The 20,370-nt window shown below is 44.1% G+C and overlaps 1 protein-coding gene and 1 long non-coding RNA gene across 3 annotated transcripts in view; one reads left to right on the forward strand and one right to left on the reverse strand.

Moving 5' to 3' along the window:
• Window positions 1–10,308, reverse strand: part of LOC113437733 (copine-8) — a 66,394-nt gene extending 56,086 nt beyond the window's left edge. The window contains exon 1 of one of the 2 annotated variants that reach the window (XM_026702862.2): window positions 9,956–10,308. In XM_026702862.2, the coding sequence (XP_026558647.1) occupies window positions 9,956–10,089 (134 nt within the window). In that variant the 5' untranslated portion in view covers window positions 10,090–10,308. The remainder of the gene's footprint in view (window positions 1–9,955) is intronic. The other variant, XM_026702861.2, reaches the window with a different exon arrangement.
• Window positions 10,309–11,739: 1,431 nt separating this feature from the next.
• On the forward strand, window positions 11,740–19,692 carry LOC148125547 (uncharacterized). Its single transcript, XR_015743766.1, has 2 exons — window positions 11,740–11,861; window positions 18,539–19,692. It is a non-coding gene; the product is annotated as an uncharacterized LOC148125547 (long non-coding RNA).
• The last annotated feature ends 678 nt before the right edge of the window (window positions 19,693–20,370 follow it).

The following is a 20,370-nucleotide window of genomic DNA, read 5'->3' on the forward strand; positions in this document are numbered from 1 at the left end:
GCTAACCACCAAAAATATTCCAAACATTCAAAAAATATTTTAAAATTGTTTGTTACCTGAGGACTTGTATATAGTTAAGGTTTTTTTCTTTAAAGTATCAGTGGCATAATTTATAAACAAATATTACATACTGTAAGTTGCATAGTAAAACTCTCAAATGCAAAAACAAGACTACATTTTTCCTCTAGGAGGCACTGTTGCTTCCTTTGTTAAGGACCTTATGACCTAGAGCAGGGGTCACCAACCTTTTCAACCTCAGGGATCACAAAATTCATAATTTTAAATCCTGCGGACCACTGATATGATCTGCCTAATGACCAGCTGGGTGGGCATGGCTAAGTGGTCATGTGACATTGAGGGTTGCCTCACCAGCCTCTACTCACCCCTCCCCTCCCAGCCACTGTGCCTCACCTGCCTGCCCACGTTGACTCCTTACAGCCCCAAAAGGAAGCAGCTGTTGGAGCTAAGCAGCCCCCACGAGAAAGAGTTGGCAAAACAGCTGGCTCCGTTCAAATTGGATCTGACCGAGAAGGGGGCTCAGCAGAAGTACCTCACTGAGGACTACGAACATAGGCTTTCCAAGCAGAGGGAAGACCTGCGGGAGTGCAAGGCCAGGTACTGGCACCTGGAGGCTCAGTGGACTGAGATGGTCAGCTAGTTCCAGGCCATGATGCAGTCCTACTGGAACAAAGCCCTCCGGTTCTTTGCCACCAATGGTACTTCCCTCCAGCCTTCACCCAAAGCCCTGCACCAGGAGGCTGAATTAGACCCCAAGTCACAATTTCTGCCCCCCCTCCGACCCACACAAAAAACCCCGAAGGGGGAGACTCTCTGCAGCACCACAAATGTTCATTGCACGTATCCAGCCCAGGGGCCATAGTTTGAGGACCCCTGATATAATGCAGTATAAAAAATGCAAATAATTTTTCTGTGGACCACCAAAATTTTCTCGCAGACCACCAGTGGTCCATGGACCACCAGTTGGTGACTGCTGATCTAGAGCACAGGTGTCCAACACGCGACATCACATTGTCACCTTTTTCCCTCTTCACTAAACCGGGGGGTGGGCATGCCAGAGTGTCATGCATCCGGCCTAGTTTGACATTCCTGATCTATAGTATAGTGAGCAACATATGTTCTCCTCCATGCTGCATCGAGAGCCCAGGATGGGTTGACTCCTTCCTATGACGTCATTTAGCTGAGTCTGTACTAAGATATAAAAGCCAGAGCCCGGAAGTTACCCCAGCTTTTGACTCAGCTCCTTTCAGTCAGTAGCTGTGTCTCTGAAAGCGTTCTGTTAGCACTCACCAGCGATCTTCAGTACCTTTTTTCCTCGCTTCAGCAGCTTCCAGGATCTGGACAGCTGCTCTTCCAGGAGAGCAGGGCTCTCTCTCTCTCTCCTGCAACGTTGGGAGCAGCGTTGCCAGAGCGCTGTTCAGGCAAGTTGGACAGCGTCTGTAGACCTCCCCCATGCCTGCAGTTTAAGCGGTCTAAAAAGCGATCGGCAAACCAATAACAGCGTCAGCCAGCTGATCGTGTGGCCAGAGGCTGCCCTTTCCTTTGCTGACTTCACTCGGTGCTCTTTGTAGCCTAAGGAGCGATTCTTCGATCTCGGAGCCTGTTTCCTCTAGTCAGTGGCCATCTTGGATTGAAGCCTTCCACCATGAGGTGAGTGGCGTATTTTAAGCCTGGGGGCCATTTATACCCTAAGGGGCTTAATAGAAAAATTTACAGTTTCTTTCCATCACAAGAGCCTTTTATTCTACAATGGAGCAAGATATGGGTCAGGCAGAGCCCGCCCCCCGCCCCAGTGGAGCAGTCTCTTAAGCCAATAAGAGAAAAAGACATAGGCAACGCACCCAGTCAGTCCAGAGGGAGGTGGCTGCTAAAATCAGAGCTAAGGCTCTAGCCCCTAAGAAGGCAACTCAGGCTGAGTTGAGGGCAGAAAAGCGCAGACATGCAGCCCTAGAGAGGCAGTTCAACAGAACTATTCAACAGAAGGGAGTGCAATTACAGCAGGTTTCAGATGATACCCGTGGGCCCCAGCCAAACCCTCCCAGGGGAGGAGAAGTTACCTTGAGCCTTTCCATCCTCCATCCTGGTCTCCTGAGACTTTGGCAGTACAATATGATCCTCAGGATCTAAGCAGATCTGGGCCTTATTTCCAACAGGCTTCTGGGCCCTATGCTCCTCCCCCTCCCTCCAGGCCTCGAACCTCTTCTCAATCTAGGCCTGAAGCCACCTTCACTCCCACAACAGCGGGCCTTCGGCTTTCTGCCTCTACCTTTGAGCATAGACCAGGGGATATCCAAGATGTTGTTTCATTGGCCATTAGGCAGGGATTGGCTGAAGGCTTCAAGCAAATTCTTCGACCTCTGGAAAGGGCTCAGACCCTTCTCCTTTCTCAATCTATAAGTTCCCTGCCTCATCACCCTGATTTAGGGCGAGACCTTTGACCAAAATCTTTCAGAGGAAGAGGACTCTCGCCCAGAGCAGGCATCCTCTGCATTAGTCTTCAATCCTTCTCTCTTCAGGCCATTACTCAGCAAGGCCTTGGTCACTGCCAAGCTGTCGTCAGAGGAAGTGGCTCCCGAGCCACAAGGAAATCCCTCTAGCCAGGGAGACGCACTCTTCTCCAAGCCTGTAGTGCATGCAGGGGGTTTTCCTTCTCCCACTTTGCTCCTGGTCATGATCAAGGAACAGTGCGCTTCCCCTTCGGCAGGTCCTCGCCCATCTTCTCTGGATAAGCGTTTTTTCAACGTCAGTGCAGCCCTGGACAATGCCCTGGCAGTGCCTTCTGTTGACATTCCAGCGCTGCATGGGCTGTTCGGCCTTCAACAGCAGCATCCTTTTTCCACGAGGGCATCTATACGGTGGCTGCACCAGCTCCATATTAGATTGCCTATATCTGACCTTCGGTCTCACCAAGACCTTTATAAGATTATTGCAGCAGTGGAATTCACTGCAGATGCCACTCTCAATTCCGCCAAATTTGCATCCAGGGCCATGGCATCTTCAGTAGCAACAAGAAGACTGTTATGGCTCAGAAATTGGCAGGTGGAGTCACGCCATAAATGGAAGCTGGCTTCAGTTCCATTCGCGGGCGATAAGCTTTTTGGCGATGCTCTGGAACCTTATTGCATTGAAACCAGAGATAAACGTAAGATTCTCTCTTCCTCTGGGAAGAGAGCCGACTATCGCCCAGCTCCTTATCGCCCTCCTGCCTTTCAAGGGGAGACCTTTTCCCGTTTCCCCCAGTCTCAGAGTCCATACTCCCAATGCCAAGACCAACGTGCGGAAACATCTGGCAGGCGACAACCTTCTACTGGTAAACAGCCCTTTCGGGGGGGGGGCGTTCCTTCTGTCGCTCTAAGTAATCCCTCGTTCTCCCCACCCATCGGAGGTCGCCTAGCCTTCTTTGCATCCAAATGGGAGGAGTCAACGACGGAGGCCTGCGTGCTCTGCACTATTAGGTCAGGGTTAACAATTGAACTTCTTAATGCCACCCCCAAAAGGGGAAAAAAGAAAAAATATATTTTTTTTTTTGAGCTGGCCTGTCTCTCAGGACATTTCAAGGCAAGACCTCATGAAACAGGCCATTCAACACCTTCTTGAAATCCGAGCTATTCAACCTGTTCCCCCCTCTCAACGGGGACATGGGCTTTCCTCTCACCTTTTCATTGTTCCCAAAGCCTCGGGGGGGGTGGGGGTGGCAAACCATGCTGGATCTAAAAATCGTCAACCAATTGGTAAAATACAGACAAATTAAAATGCAGACTCTGCATTCTATTTTAGAGAGCATTCGGGAGGGCGATCTCCTCTCTTCCATTGATCTCATGGAGCCTTCCTCCACATCCTCTTTTGGCCTCATCATCGCCAATTTCTCCGTTTCTGTTATCAGAATACCCATTGCCAGCATTGAGCACTTCCCTTCGGCCTCTCATCGGCTTCAAGGGTCTTCACGAAGGTTCTGGCAGCATTGATGGCATCTCTGTGTTCTGTTCCAGTGAGGATCCAATGCTACTGGGACAACATTTTGATTGTCCTCCTGCATCCATGGAGCCCATCGGGATCTGCAAATTACCCTATCATATCTCCAGAGCCACGGATTTTTCCACTCCAATGGTTCCTGCTTCCCTACCAACGAACAGGAACTGGCCTCTCATCCATCAAGGTCCCGCTCCCACCACAAATCTGGAGATCTCTCAATTGGTGGTATTCCCCGTTAATCTAGAAGGGACTCCCTTTCAGGGTCTCAGACAGGCTAGTGATAACCACCGATGCCAGCCTCCTGGGTTGGGGGTCCCATATGCAGGGCCAGATAGCTCAGGACCTTGGTCCAGGTCAGAGCTGGCCCTTCCCATAAATTGGCTAAAGCTCAGAGCCGTTTTTCTAGCTCTCAAGCATTTCAGGCACTCAGTGACTGGCTCTCATGTTCTAGTCCTTATGGACAACATGGCCGCCATAGTTCATGTCAACTGGCAAGGGGGGACGAGGTCCAGAGCCCTCATGGGAGAGGCGCTACAGTTGGTGTTATGGGCAGAGAAACACCTGTTGTCAATCTTGGCGGATCACATCTCCGGGATCAACAATTCCCAGGCCGACTGGCTCAGCAGGAGCCTAGTCGACCAGGCAGAATGGTCCATTCCTCCATCTCTATTCAAGGACCTTTCCCTCAGATTCAGAATGCCAGAGGTGGATCTCTTCTCCACTCCTCAAATCGCCCAGGTCACCAGATTCTTCACCAGGTTTCCTTGCCAGGGAGCTAAGGGGATCAATGCTCTTTGGTGCAGATGGCCCAAAAGTCGCCTCTATGCCTTTCCCCCACTTCCCATCATTCCGGCAGTAATTTGGAAGATGTTGGAGGAACGAGCGGAGGTCCTCCTCCTGACACCCTATTGGCCAAGGACGCCCTGGTTTGCAGACCTGGTCAACCTATCAGGGGCTTCTCCTTGGAGGATCCCAGCCCATCTAGCCTCCCTTCATCAGGGGATTCTGCTCCACCCGGAGCCCCTGTGGCTCAAGCTGACCATGTGGCACTTGGGCGGCAGCAGCTAGGGGTGGCTGATTTTCCTGAAAGGGTCATCATCCCTATCCTGGCATCTCACAAAACTTCTACAAGGCGCTTCTATGATGCCACCTGGAAGGCCCTTACCGAGGGTTCCTTAGGGAGGGTCTCTCTCCTGCTTCAGCCCAGTTGGCAGAGGTTCTTAGATTCCTTCAGCATGATCTGTAGAAAGGTTTGGCCCCAACTCCTTACACAGGCAGGTTGAGGCTCTCTCCTCGGTTCTTTCACGGGATTCGCTTCCTTCCTTATCCCATCACCCTTCAGTCAGGAAGTTTTTTTGAAAGAGGACTTCCAACCTGCACCCCCGGTAGTTCACAGATATCTTTCCTGGGATTTTCATGAGGTCCTTAATGCCCTTATGAAGCCCCCTTTGAACCCCTTAGAACATTGTCTCTCCATTTCCTGACTCTGAAGATAGTGTTCCCCATTTCCATCACTTCAGCCAGGCGGGTATCCGAGCTTGCTGCTCTTTCCATCAGACAGGACCTTTGTTCCTTTCACGATGATAGGGTTGTCCTCAGTCTGGACCCCTCATTTCTTCCAAAGGTTAACACCTGTTCCACAGGTCCCAGGACATTATGTTGCCTGGCTTCTGCCCCCTCCCGCACCATGACTTAGAGCAGCAGTGGCACACGCTAGACGTAGAAAGGGCTCTTAGAATATACATTAAGCACACTTTCTCCTTCAGGAAGTCAAAAGCCATGTTTGTTTCCTTTTCCCTTCTCACTTGGGGCACAAGGCCTCTTCTCCTACTATTAGCAGGTGGGTCAGATCTTGCATTGAGCAGGCCTACAAAGCTGCGGCCCTTCCGGTTCCTCAAGGTCTGACAGCGCACTCTACCAAAAACACGGCCACTTTGGCTACCTGGGCAACCCAAGCACCCTTGGAGGAGATCTGTCATACGGCCATGTGGACATCTCCACCTCCTTTCATCACATACTACCATCTGGATGCCTTTGCCTCGGCAACTTCAGTCTTCAGCAGACGGATGCTTCAACGAGTGGTTCAACAGTCGGTGTGATAAGCCGGAGGAGGACCCACCCGTGGACATGCAAGCTTTGGTATATCCCATCCTGGGCTCTCGATGCAACATGGAGAATGGGCGTTGGTGGAAGTTACCCTGAACGCCCTTTCTATCTATGCTGCGAGAGAGCCCAGCCCCTCCCTTGATTCATCCGGAGAGGGTAAGACATATTTCTGTATTCATTTGTGCTTTCAGAGATACCTTTCAGTCTGTCAAGTATCTTCGCCAAAGCTGGGGTAACTTCCGGGGTCTGGCTTTTATATCTTAGTACAGACTCAGCTAAATGACCTCATCGGAAGGAGTCAACCCATCCTGGGCTCTCTCGCAGCATAGATAGAAAGGGCGTTCAGGGTAACTTCTAGTGTCCTATATTCCATGGATCATCAGCACCTAAAGATGAGCCCCAAACTCATCCCCAAACTCATTACTTATCTTATGTGCCATGGTGAATTGTTTTGAGTTGAACAACCCATAAATTAATTGATTTATAAATAAGTACATTTTGGTGGTGCACTTTGTGAGCATGAATTTAAAAATTAAGATGGCAATAGCAGGAGGAAGCCATGGCCTCCTATTCCCGCACTTAACTGATATTTTTCAATTAATCCCAGGGGTGTGTGGTTAGTGAGAGCAAAGACTACATATAAAACCTGATTAATCCCTTCACCTAATTAACTCCATCCAAAGTTTGAAGCAATCCCCACCAAAAAGGAGCTATGGATTGTTTTTTCAGATTTAGGGATGTTATGGACCGGAGTTTGTCTTTCAGTTTCCTGTGCTCATTTCCACTATGTAGATTTCCTCTCTGCAAAAGGTCAAAAATATTCTGCTACAGGTATTCCTTGACTTATAATCATTTGTTTAACGATTGTTCAAAGTTATATGGCATTGAAAAAAGTGACTTATGACCACTTATGACTGTGGCAACATCCCCAGTCACGTGACCAAACTTCAAGCGCTTGGCAACCGGCATGTACTTATGATATCTGTAGCATTGTGGGGCCCTAGGGAGCATCTGACAAGCAAAGTCAATGGGGGAAACTCTCTTAACGATCACATGATTCACTCTAGTGATTCACTTAACAACCATGGCACAAACATGCTAAAATGGGGCATAATTCACTTAACAACTGCCTTACTTATCAATGGAAATGTTGGGCTCAATTATTCTCAAGGACAACCTATATATTCTTTCCAATCAAGTTGCCACATTTTGCTATACAGAGAAGGAAGGGAATGGGGTATCACAGCATATATAAAATACTGATTCAATCCCTCATTTAGTAATTCTTTGGAACACCCCTCCCCCATAATACAGCAATTAGACAAAAACTTTCTAAACAGATTGGCAACTGGTTCATATTTATGACAACTGCAGTGTCCGGGGATCATGCATTCACTTTTTGTTAGGAAAAAAATGGGGTAAGCAGATTCACTTTACAACTGTTTTACTAATTTAACAAGTATAGTGATTCACTTAACAACTGTGCCACACAAGATCATAAAAAGGGGCAAAATTGAACTGTCTTGCTTAGCAACAGAAATTTTGGTCGTAAGATCAAGGACTATCTATATATGTATATCTTTTCTTGGAGGAAGGAATAGAAAAACCAAATAATAAAAATGAACAAGTAATGTTTTTAAAAGGGCATCATATTTTGATCCGAGAAGAAGGCTGCCATGAAAAACATCAGACAATATGCTGAATCTATCAAACATTACGGATCACATAATAATTTTTCTGCATCCTCCAAATTGGTATTGGTTTGCTACATCAGTCTATTCCTAATGCTCTTTTATTAACATGTGTTCCATCACGTTTTAAGTAATTGGAGCAACATTTATTATAGCCACTGACAATGAAATACCCCTTCAAATTCTTCTGTACCAGTCTTTATGTATTAAAGGAAACTGTTTCCAATGTGGAAATACTATCATAATGAACAGCTTATTCAAAATCACATAGGCTTGAATATAAAATGTATGTATTGGTGTACTCTGTTGAATAGTCTTCTTCCATTTGTAGCTATCACAAATTCTTCCAAATAAAAACCATTTCCCAAAACAATTGGAGGAAGTTATCTATTTATAATGAAAGAATGGTCGGAAATTAACTGCTACAACAAATAAGGTCTGGCTTCAGAGCTTTTCCAAAATCTGGAATCACATTTTCTCATCATCACAAACTGGTTGCTGCATTCTCTTGCTTATACAAAAGAACCGAACCTGATTACTGATATTGCAAACAGCAGAAAAATGCCATTCTATGTGTCTAGTGCAAAAACTAGTACATTTTTTTTTACAAATACTCAGAAATGAGAAAAGACAATTCAATTCCTATTTAATTTTATTCATTATAAAGGCCTCTGAAAACGAGGTAATCATACTGGCATAACATTTCAAAAGAAGCCAAGACATTCTGGAAAGAAAAATATGAAGGTCTTTTCTCTAAATTTCAAACAATAAGAAGTAACCATTTTCTTCCTTTAGCAGATAGCTTTAGTAGACATAAGTTGCAATTCTTTATTAGAACTCCAGAACACATATATCTAAAAATTCCTAATAAAATAAGGAAGGAAACGAACATTAAAGGCAATGGATACTGGTTTCATAATGCCCAATATCAATTTTAATTTTCTTGTCTCCTTAATCACCATGATAAAAAAAATCTATTTTCAAAAGTCCAATACTGGATTGCAGGAAGAAACAGAGTGAGTAGAATTGGAAAGAAAAAAATCAGATTTAATTACTCATTTCCTAGTTAACAGGATTTCAAACAATTCTCTTGGAGATAGATTGATTGATCTCCAAAGGAAAATTGGAATATGCATTACTATTGGCATGTTTGCCCAGAGATAATAAAGTCAGTATTTTCCACTTGTTTGCATCCTGTAAGAAAAACAGTAACATGGGGCTTAGGATAAAGGGGGGTTTAATATCTTCTTTATTGTTTTACCAGGAAAAGGTTCACACAGACTGAGCTGAAAGGGGGATGAAAATCGGCATTTGTATCCGAAGTTGAAGAACTGCAGGAATTTAACAACTTTTCAAACAGGAGGAAATCAAACCCTTTGCTGGATGTCGCAATAGTAATCCTAAGCAAAGACTGACGCCAGAAACATTTCCTACTCTCAGTACCCGAATTTATACTCCTAAGCTCCATGTCATTTCCCCACCCCCGACCCCCTTTTCTCCACTCTCCCGTACTTTATTTTTTAGTGGCCTTGCGGTTCGTTTTGTCACTTGGAAGCCCAGAGCAACCTTCAAGCCACAAGTTCCTGCTGTGAACCGCCTGACGGGTGCGCGTCAACACACACACACACAAACACACACACACACCCTCCCTCTTCCCGGATTGCACGGCGCAGGAATTTCACAGCCTACGAACTTTCCCCAGGTTGTGTGGGGAAGCCAGAGGAGGAGGCGGGGGGAGGCGAGGGAAGGAGGGGCCGGGGCCGATCGGAGCGTCACGGCGGGTCAGGAAAAGTCCGCGTCGAGGATCTCCCGCACCCAACCCACCGGGGTGGGGGGTGGGGGGTGGGGGACCGTTGCCGGCTCCCGTCTTGGCTGTCAGCCCGCGGGGTTGAGGGAAGCCCACACACGCCCCGCAAGGCTCTGAGGAGGGGGGGAAAGAAAAACGACGCGACTCCGACGGAGGCGACCCTTCCAAGCGGCCAGCCAGGCAAAGCAAGGATATTCCGTTCACACGTTCCTTCATCCCTTCGCCCACCGCCTCACAGAAAGGCGCGGGTGGGTCCACTCCTCCCCTTTGGTCCCGTCCAGGAGCGGGAAGCTCCCTTTCGCCCCGAATCAAGAGAGACGCGCCCGCAACCGCCCCGCCTTTCCTCTTCCCTTCGCCTCACCTGCAAGACACGGAGATCTCCACCCGGGTGGCCGGGACGTTGGCGCTCACCGGGTTAAAATCCCCCACGGACGCCATATTCCCGTATGTCTCCAGCTTGGGCAGCTGCCCCAACAGCTTTTCCGGACCGAACATGTGGGGCCAAAGGCGGGGCGAGGCGGAGGGAAGAGGTGGCGCTAACGGAATTTAGCGGGCAGGCACGGAGCTCGAGCGCCGCGGGCAGGGGCGGGGTAGGAGGAGGAACGACGGAGCGGCTGGCGAGGCGCGCGGGTCTGCGAACGCCGCCGAACGCGGACTGCTCGGAAGGGACAGCGGGCGCGAGGGTCGGAGTGGGTTTGTGACGTCACCGCCTTCAGGAGACGTGCGTGAACGTCCCCCCCTCCCTCCCTCTGGGTATGCGGGCGGATGGGGGCGGGGGGTGTCTCTCACTTGGCGTTTGGAATTTGGCGCGAAGCCCGAGATTTGCTCCCAGCTTTTTAAGGAGGCGGCGAGAAGCGGGACGGGCGGGGCCTGAGGAGGAATCTCCCGATGAGGTGAAGATGCGCGTTTCCCCGCAAAGTTCAAGTCTTGTTCTTACTACGTGGCAGACGAGACTCAGCGGGGCCCGTCTTGACACTTAGGGAAAGTTTGAAAATTAAAAAAAAAAAAAACTGCCCAAGAAACCAGCGGCGGGTTAACAAACCGGCCAACCCATTCCCCGCGTTGCGGTTTTCCTTAAGGCTACAAATCGAAATAATGAACGTTCGTTCGCCTGAGACGTCCCCGACCCGGATCAGCCAGCCGTTGTGGTTTAGCGCTCTGAGGCGAAGTCCACCCCGGTTGCGGCGATTAAGCCGTGTTTTTGGGTTTTTTTTCTTCTTTCCCCTAAAGATCCTGCTGGGTTTGGGCTTTCCTCAACCCTACGTGCTGACAGCCCAGACGGGAGCCACCCGCGCCACGACACCCCCCCCCCCCGTGGGTTGGGTGCGGGAAATCCTCGACGCAGCCTTTTTCTTCCGTGCGTGTCAGTGGTTTTCCTGACCCGCCGTGACGCTCCGGTTGGCACCGGCCCCTCCTCTCCCCACGCAACCTGGCAAGAAGTTCGTGGGGTGTGAAATTCCCGTGTTTCACAATCCGGGAAAGAGGGTGGGGGTGTATATGACGCGCACCCCAGGCGGTTCACAGCAGGAAACGCGTGGCTTTAAAGGTTGCCTGGTGCTTGTATAAGTGATAAAACCGAACCAGTAGTAGTAACACCAGTTGAATCCCGCCCCCCGATAGATACCTAGCATTTACAAGACAGATACGCAAAGACATTTTGCATTATGGAATTGACTCCATATCATGTAATAAGAAACCTTGGAAGTGTTTTATTCTCTGAGAAATATTAAGTTTCCCAACGAATTTCAGCTTTTCTCAAACAAATTAGCCTTTTATTTAACGATAAAGCGACCACGAGTGAATCGGGTTTGCAACGTACTTTCCCGGGACTGGCGCATCGGAAGCTGCCATCCGAAGCAGCCCCGACGAAAATCCGCGGCGGCTGCCCGCTTCCGACCCCTCTCTCTCCCTTGCACGATTTGCTCGGGAAACATCCCTTTCTTCAACGCAGCCACAAGGGAGCTAAAGAAACGCGGGGTCTGAACTGTCGTCGCCCCCGGCAATAATAGATCCTTTCCAAAGCTCTCCTGCGAAAGGGCAACCAGCCTCTTTCTCCGGATCAGCGGAGTTGGGGGGGGGAGAGTTCCGCTTGGGGGAATTTGCTACTAAGGGGTCTTTTCTCTTTCCAAAAAAAAAAAAAAAAGGGTGGCGGCATTCCCCGGCGACACAAGAGGTCTATCCTGAAAAAGGAGGAACGACGACCGTTGCTGAGGAACGACCTTTCCACGCCTAACGTGGATGAGTCAGCTTAGGCTTACTCGACGAATGTAAAGTATATAAATAGTCCGTGAAATGTTATGAAGTATAAATACGCAACCGTCATCATGATCCTTACAGTTTTCTTTTTTAGCATCGCCGTTGGATTCACTTTCTTAATAAGAAGGGGAGAAAACCGTGTTCAAATTGTTAAAGAGAAGAACCTCACATTCTTGGCTCTGGATGGCAGCTTGGATGCCTTTGATGCAAACTCCCACAAAAATTCCCAAGTGTTGCCTGAGATGGCCAGACAAGAGTACGCTGCAATTTGTTCACTGATGAACCACAGATTCTTCTATTTCTTCCTAAAGAGGGAAAGTGCTGCAGGATTTCTCAAATGCATTGAAACAGAGCAACATGCTCTACTTAAATAGCTGATACACCTTTACACTAGTTGGAAAAACCTTCCAAGAACGCTATTAAGTCCTCCTGGGTTCACAGGGTGGCCTTTTTTTTCTTTCTGAAACAAACTAAACCACTTCAGTCCTCAAACACCAAAGGGGTCAAACTTCAGAGGTTCTCAAATTGAAGTTCGGAAAGGGGCAGCCTGCAGAGATCATAAAAAGTCATATTGACTTTTAAAGTTTAAAGTCTCGAGTGTAGCTTTAGCTTCTGCAGACTACAGTTTATTTCATCGGAGACACTGAATGTGAACTAAGAGAGAGAGTAGTGGAAAATATAAAAGGAGCCATGGAGAAAGATATAGATACCAGGGGTGGGATGCTACTGGTTCTGCCCAGCTCTATAGAATTGAAGAGCAGCAGACATTGAACCAGTTCTGTGTTTGCTGCTGTTTGGCCCACCCAGCCTCTTACCTGTCCTTTATTTCCTGCTTTTTCAACCTCAGCTACTGTGCGACACAGTTGAGGTTGAAAAAGCAGGAAAAAAATGGCTTTTCAAATGCTGCGCACCTGCACGCAGCGCTTTTCAGCTGTCTGGGCAGCACAGCTTAAGGTTTTTTACACACACATGCATGCAAACGCACAACATAGTCACCGAACCAGTAGTAACACCAGTTGAATCCCACCCCTGATAGATACCTAGCATTTACAAAACAGATACGCAAAGACATTTTGCATTATTGAATTTACTCCATATAATGTAATAAGAAACCTTGGAAATGTTTTATTCTCTGAGAAATATTAAGTTTCCTAACAAATTTCAGCTTTTCTCAAACAAATTAGCCTTTATAGCCTCAGCAATCTGTAGATCAGTGATGGGTTTCCTAGATGATTCAGTACTTTCCTACTGGTTTTTGAATATTGATGGCAAAAAGCGGTCTATTACCCCCCTTTTTGTGTTTGTGTGCATTGGGTTGAAATGGCAGCACACATCCCATTAGCAAATGAGCAAGTTTATGAATATCTCATCATACAACTGACATTTGAACCTTTAATAACATTGATGAAATAGGAATTGGAGAGGATAATACTGCTGCTCCTTGTGTACAGGAAAAATATAATATTTCTGTGCATTATTTCTTAGAAATAAGTCTCTTGATAGTATACTCCCCAGGAGCTATGTACAGTATATGATTGCTGTTTCAGTTCTCATCGCTTTAGAGTGAAACCTGTTCTCGTTCTTTTTGGAGTACATATGTGAGTGGATTTTTATGCAGCCAAAATAACGCTATCCATATACCAAAAGAAGCAGCATGAGGATTTGCAGAAATGTCCCACCTTCATCATTTTTCTTTATAACTCAAGAAACTGATCATACCTAACTTTCCTCCCTCCTATTTTCTCCCTGTGAGGTGGGATGGGCTGATAGAGACTGGCCCAGAGTTACCCAGCCAGTTTTCATGTCCACGGCAGGACTAAAACTGGCACTGTCATGAGTTAATATACTTCCTCTTTCAACATTTCAGTAGGGATTTAATGTAGTATTAAATGTAGATTTTTGTGGAAAAGAGAGAGAAAGGAGATAATAGATGAGGGGAGGGAAAAAAATAAGGAACCGTGAAGGAAAATAAGGTCTATGGACTGTCTGGAACCTTGGAGATATGCCACATTACAAGGTTTTTATTGCAGATCATACCAATTGTCCTTAAAGCCCAGGCCATATTACTTGATAAATTCTAAATTGTAAATGCACTTCTGTGCATATTTTGGGTCCACATTAGCTTCCAGTGCTACAAAAAATCTGCAACAACAACATTCCATAGTTGCTACATTCTACTGAGATACCTATGTCTCCTTTCCTTGTCCAGCACTAACATTAGTAGTATGCAACTCCTGGTCCATTTATCTTTCTTTTCTATGTTTTCCTTCTTTCTTTTCTATGTTTTCCTTTACTGTATTTGATTGGCTTCCTTTAGGAACTATTTCTGAGGCACCTCCATGTCACTCTTGTCTCTCTTACCATGAGGTTATTCAGTTCATTTACTAGCTGTTCCTTGCTTCAGTTACTTACCTCCACATGCTAGCTGACAACCTCATTTCCCAGTATGCTTCCTTTTCCAGTGATATTGTCTGCTCCTTCATTGTTGTCTTTCCTTTCTCTCAATTTCCTTAAGTCCCACCCTTTTTCCTGTCCTAAGCCAACTCAATACAATATCTCCAACCTGACAGAAATGGAACTGCACACTGTTAATTCCTTCAGCACTTAAAACCAAGCCATCACATTAGATCAGCCCATCAGCACCATGAGATGCAATCAGCTGCACTCTTGTGCTTTTAAAACTTGAGTTAACATTCATTAATATTACATTCCAAATGAAACACCATTATTTTTCAATGCTTGTAAACCTAATGCTTTCTGTCTAGTATTTCATTTCACAAGAAGACCTTGCATGATTGTAAGTCAAAAAAAATTCTTGGGTAGCTAATTAGAATAAACAAATTCCTGCATGCGCTGGACTATAAAAAATATCTCATGAAACTATTATGTTAAATGGCATAATTAGGAATTATAGGACTCCCATTTATTCCAATGTCACTTTCAGGGTCTTAACCAGAGGTCTCCAAACTTGGCAACTTTAAGACTTGGACTTCAACTTTTAGAATTTCTCAGTAGGCTTTGCCAAGTTTGGGGACCTCTGGTCTTAACATACATAGAAGCCCCAAACTGAAGCGGCACTAGTTGTCAGAACTGCTACCAGAATTCAGGGCTTAGTTATAGCAATATTGATTTTTTTTCTTTACACACACAAATGCAGTCAACAATTGAAATAGTTCTGAAGCAAATGTTAAAATATAGAACATTTGGTGGGCCAAATCAGTACATTCTCCAAAGTCCACTCAGATCATAGCATCTCCAGCTGTCATTTCAAATTCATTTCAAAGCTACCTATTCTCCAGCTCTTTCCCATAATTACAACCATTGCATTTAATTGCAGCATGTTTCTTGGGTTTGGCAAGCCTAACGGGGCTGGAATTGCTCCCAATAATTGATGGATTTCAGTTGCAGGAGACAGTTGTTCTCTCTAATCATTAATAGTGGGAATTTGTCTGCAAAGATTTAATTTAAAAACGCTGAAATTAGATCAGTTCTAATGAGTGATCCATACCATTTGTTAATATTACATGCAGAAATATAGTCTCGTTTCAACTGTATTAAATCCAAAAATCAGTGCTTCCGGAAATGTTTAGCATTACGTATTTCAAATATCAATATTTTAAAAAGTGATAAAAAGTGTTCACAGTCACCAGAATGCTTAATTCTTTAGTTTTAGTTTGTTTTAACAATAGAAAACACAAAAGGAAATTGAAAATGCTGCAATTGTTTTATTGTTTAGATGCTTTTTCCTTTTGAACCTTTATTAATACATGACCCCTATTTAATGATGCATATTTTAAATACAAATGGGGAAAAACTTGATATAAACTTGATTAAAAACTTGAATACAATTTCATGAATATTTGAATAAAATCTAGGTATAGCCTTATGATTTGTTATAGGATAGAATAGAATTCTTTATTGGCCAAGTGTGACTGGACACCCAAGGAATTTGTCTTGGTGCAAATGCTGTCAGTGTACATAAAAGAAAAGATACATTTGCCAAGAGTCAAGAATCATAAGGTACAACACTTAATAATAGTCATAGGGTACAATAAACAATCGAATTATACTAGGAAACAGTCAATATAAATCATAAGGATACAAGTGACAAAGTTACAGTCACAAGTGGGAGGGAATGGGTGATAAGGAGTGATGAGAAGATTAATAGTAATAGTAGTGCAGACTTTGTAAATAGTTTGACAGTGTTGAAGGAATTATTTGTTTAGCAGAGTGATGGCGTTCAGGGAAAAACTGTTCTTGTGTCTAGTTGTTCTGGTGTGGAGTGCTCTATAGCGTCGTTTTGAGGGTAGGAGTTGAAACAGTTTATGTCCAGGGTGTGAGGGGTCTGTAAATATTTTCACAGCCCTCTTTTTGACTGGTGCAGTATACAGGTACTCAATGGAAGGCAGGTTGGTAGCAATTGTTTTTTTCTGCAATCCTAATTACTCTCTGAAGTCTCTGTCTGCCCTTTTGGGTTTCAGAACCAAACCAGACAGTTATAGAGGTGAAAATGACAGACTCAATAATTCCTCTGCAGAACTGTATCAGCAGCTCCTTGGGCAGTTTGAGCTTTCTTTTTTTAAATTTGTTAAAAATTAAGAGCATATTTGTTACCCTATTATGCTCTGAAGATATATAAGATGGCAGTGGCCAGGCACATTCCCATTTTTACATTCCCTGCTGCCATTGCTGCCACTGCTACCGCCACACTGAGCTCAAGGCCATTTGGAGTTTGGGCCATTCGGTGGCAACAACAGGCAGGGCAGGTGCCCGGGTGCATGCAAGGGTTGGATTCCACCGGTATAACAACGGGTTTGGTGATCGTGCGCTCCACATTTTTAAAAAGCCAACAAAAAAGCTTCAACTGCAGCCTCTGTGATTCAAACAGCTGAGGAGCGGCAAACCGCTCTGGGGTGTGAATCAGCTGTGCTCTAAACAAAGGAAATAAAGGAGCGGGCAGGCCCAGATGCTCATTGCGACAAACCGGTTCTGAGACAGCTGATCATTGGAACAAGGGGTTTACCTGAACCACTCCAAAGTGGTAGAATCCCACCCCTGGGTGCATCCCATTTTCACACCCATGCTGCTGCCACCACACCAAGCTACTGGAGCTCCCAGAGCCCCTAGAGCTCAGTAGCAGTGGCAGGAGGTGAAAATGTGATGCGCCTCACTGCTACCTTTTCATCTCTGCCAAATGGTCCAAACTCTGAACAACCTGAAGCCTGGCATGGTAGCTGCAGTGAGGTGTGTGAAAACAGGAAGTGCCCGACCACTGCAGCCACTCTGAACTCTGCCCATCCACTTGCTCAACTGCCCATCCGCCCATCTGCCCTGCCACCCCTCTGGCTGCCTGGGGCAAGTTGTCTCCATATTGACTTGGCAACAGTGAGTTGGCAGAAGTGACTTGGCATTGGGTTTCTGGTGGTGGTAAGCCGGCTGCACCAAGTTGTCCTAGACCCTTGGTAGCAGAGGAAAGCTGAAGATCATAAACACAGTTGCAGTTTCACTTAGCGGCCACTTTGCTTAAAAACTGACTTGCTGGTCCCAGTTGTGTGCACTAAATAAGACCTATGGGTAATGCTATAAAAGGCATTATAAATCTTTATTAAATAAATAAAGCATTAAAAACATGACCATCATAAAATACAGAAGTTGATTATTTGAAAAACATAAATATCCACATCCTCATAACTTTGGACTACAATAGTAAAATATGATACTAACTTCTTGTTTTGCTGCACTGCTGTGATTGCAAAAGCTTGTGCAAAGCGCAAATTTATATTATCGAAAGAGAAACTGTAGAAGCAGTCTATGCTGCAGCTCCTCCTAACTAATATACCATGAGCTCATCCTACAAAGGAGAGCTGCCTGCAACGTGAAGCAATAGCAGTGGCACAACATAAGGAAAGGGCTTCCAGCCAAAAATGAAATGAGAAATGAGAGAGAGATATTTAACCTTCTGTTGAAACTTAAAGCATTCTTACTCATTATTAATCCAGTAGTACACACAAAGTTTAAGAAAAGGAACTTAATTCAATATAAATTAGAATGTAGAAAAATGAAATTTATAGCATTAAATAAATTATAATTAAATATTGGTACATTGAAGATTGAACCTGATTGCCACAGGATACAAACATTGGTCATTCTCTCTTTAACCATCTCTGGTTTTTTCCCCTTCTAGGTCAATAATTAATACATTTCAAGAAAAATAAAATGTACATGACTCAATCTTTGCACTCTCGATAGCTAAATAAATAAATATCCCCAAAACACTTATTTAATGAGAAGAGACATAGTATTAAAAAGGACGTTGTCACAGTATTTGGAGAATGCCTTTTCCATTATTTTATAAATTTGCTCTGCTTATCTCAAGTTTCCATCTCTATTAGAAAAATAATTTACTGTGGTAGCTTGATCACCAACAGATACCAACAAATGTTTTATCACCTATACCCCAGTACTCTAAATCATGAAGGAATAAACTACAATAGCTTTGTACCATATAGTACCAATCTTGTAACTCTCAAGACTCTTTTTTCCAGTATTTAAAATGAACTGAGATAAATATATACATATTATACATGTGTATATATTGTATGTGTAATATAAGCATATATAGAGTATATGTGTATGTATATGTGTGCATGTATGTGCGTATAATTTTAGCCATTGTCTATTTGTGCAGGATGAAGGCCTCTTTCACATGAGCTTCCTTTTGCCAATTGGGCCCACAACATTTGCTGATGTCATTGTTCCATCTTATTTTGGATCTGTCATCAATCCATCTTGTTTTAGGTCTCTTTCGTGGACATGTTTTTATCTAATGGGATCCATTCTGTGACTGCCTTGGTCCACCTGCCATCAGTTCTTCTTGCTATGTGACCAGCACATTTTCTTTTCCATTCTTTTACTCTCTTAATGATATTGTATAATTTGTTCTCTTATCCATGTGCAGGTCTTTCCATCTTGTCTTGTAATCCCGAGCATGCATTTTTCCATGGCTCTTTGCAACACTCGTAGCTTTTGCATCAATTGTGGGGATACTATCTATATCAGTTAGTTAGTTGGTTATATGTTTCTTATGAGAGCCTCTTAGCTCTACAGAAAAGATTGTTCCATTTTGGAAGCATCTTATTTCATTTTCCAAATATTAGACATGACATCCCTTTACCTTAGTAACAGTGGAAACGGTATAGAGATCACTATGATAGGCAACAATAGAAAAAGAATATAGTTTGCCTTAATCGGTGGGTTGAAAAACTCAGCTGTGAAGGTTCAGTTGTCAGTATTGCATATTACCACTGAAATTTGCATGTGATAATTACAACTGAAATGAAATTGCCAAGAATGAAAAAGAGTTCATAAATATGTCTATAATCCACATGGAAGTAAGCTGTTAGCTAAGTGAATGTTTCTATGGAAATACTCCTCTGCTAAGTAGATCTTTTATTTAAATGTTACCACTATCATATGTTTGGTTCGGCATGTTTAAGCACCCATATAATAAAAGACACAGAAAGATTTGCGGGTACACAACATATTTGCAGCCCATTATTCTTTAACTAGACAAAGTGGCCACAATCCTATTCAGATGCATTAAGTCCATTCGTTTTGGTGGGTTTAAGTGTGTCTAATTCAAGTGTTTAATATGTTCTATTGGAATTTGATTGATAAAGAGTGTTCAATTATATTTAACTGCATTGCCTTTCTGTGAACAGAGTATTTTATTGTGTTTGGGTGACTGATGGAATGAAAATGTATGACTAAAATGCCTAGCTGCATTTTTTTTAAAACAGTAATATTTTACCATGTGATAAATTAAAAATGGGAAAACATGTCTATTTTTAGTATTTCTCTGTAGTTTTTTTTCTTAATTCCTTTCTTAGTCACAAGCTTCTCATTACATATGACATAAGTTCAAAATCCTTATAACAAAAAGGTCTCCCTTTCACAGCTGCAAAATTGTTCTAAATTGGCTTTAATTGTCTCCTGATTGCTTAATCTCTCTTCTGGCTTGATGTGGGAAATGTGCTTGCTAAATCTACATACACACAGAGGGTGGGGGAGAACGAAAGAGCCCGTCCCTCCCTCTATGGAAGAAGGTAATGTTCTGTACTATTTATTTTGTCAAATAAATTAATTGAATATTGATGGTCATGAATAATAGAAAATATTCAATACTATATCAATAAGATAATGCTATTTTTATTGTTACTATTATTGATAATAATTGTGATAATTAAGAAAAATAAATAACAAATGCATGTCTATAATCTACTACATTATAATTTTCTCAGGAGTGGAAACCCAAAATTCAAGGTGCTTCAGATACGACTACAGTGAGGCAAATATCTTCTGGGGTTATTGGCTCTCATATCTTGTGTGGTATCCAGGGGTTATGTCTTTTTTCTATCTGTTTTTTTTTTTATGCGCAGAGCACACTGAGATATATAAAGAAGCCTGGCAAATGTTTGATCTTATTATCACAGCAACCATCTGGACTTTTTCCCCATATCC

This window comes from Pseudonaja textilis, chromosome 5 (assembly GCF_049901715.1).
Source record: "Pseudonaja textilis isolate UNSWEBS1 chromosome 5, rPseTex1.2, whole genome shotgun sequence".
Classification (NCBI taxonomy): Eukaryota; Metazoa; Chordata; class Lepidosauria; order Squamata; family Elapidae; genus Pseudonaja; species Pseudonaja textilis.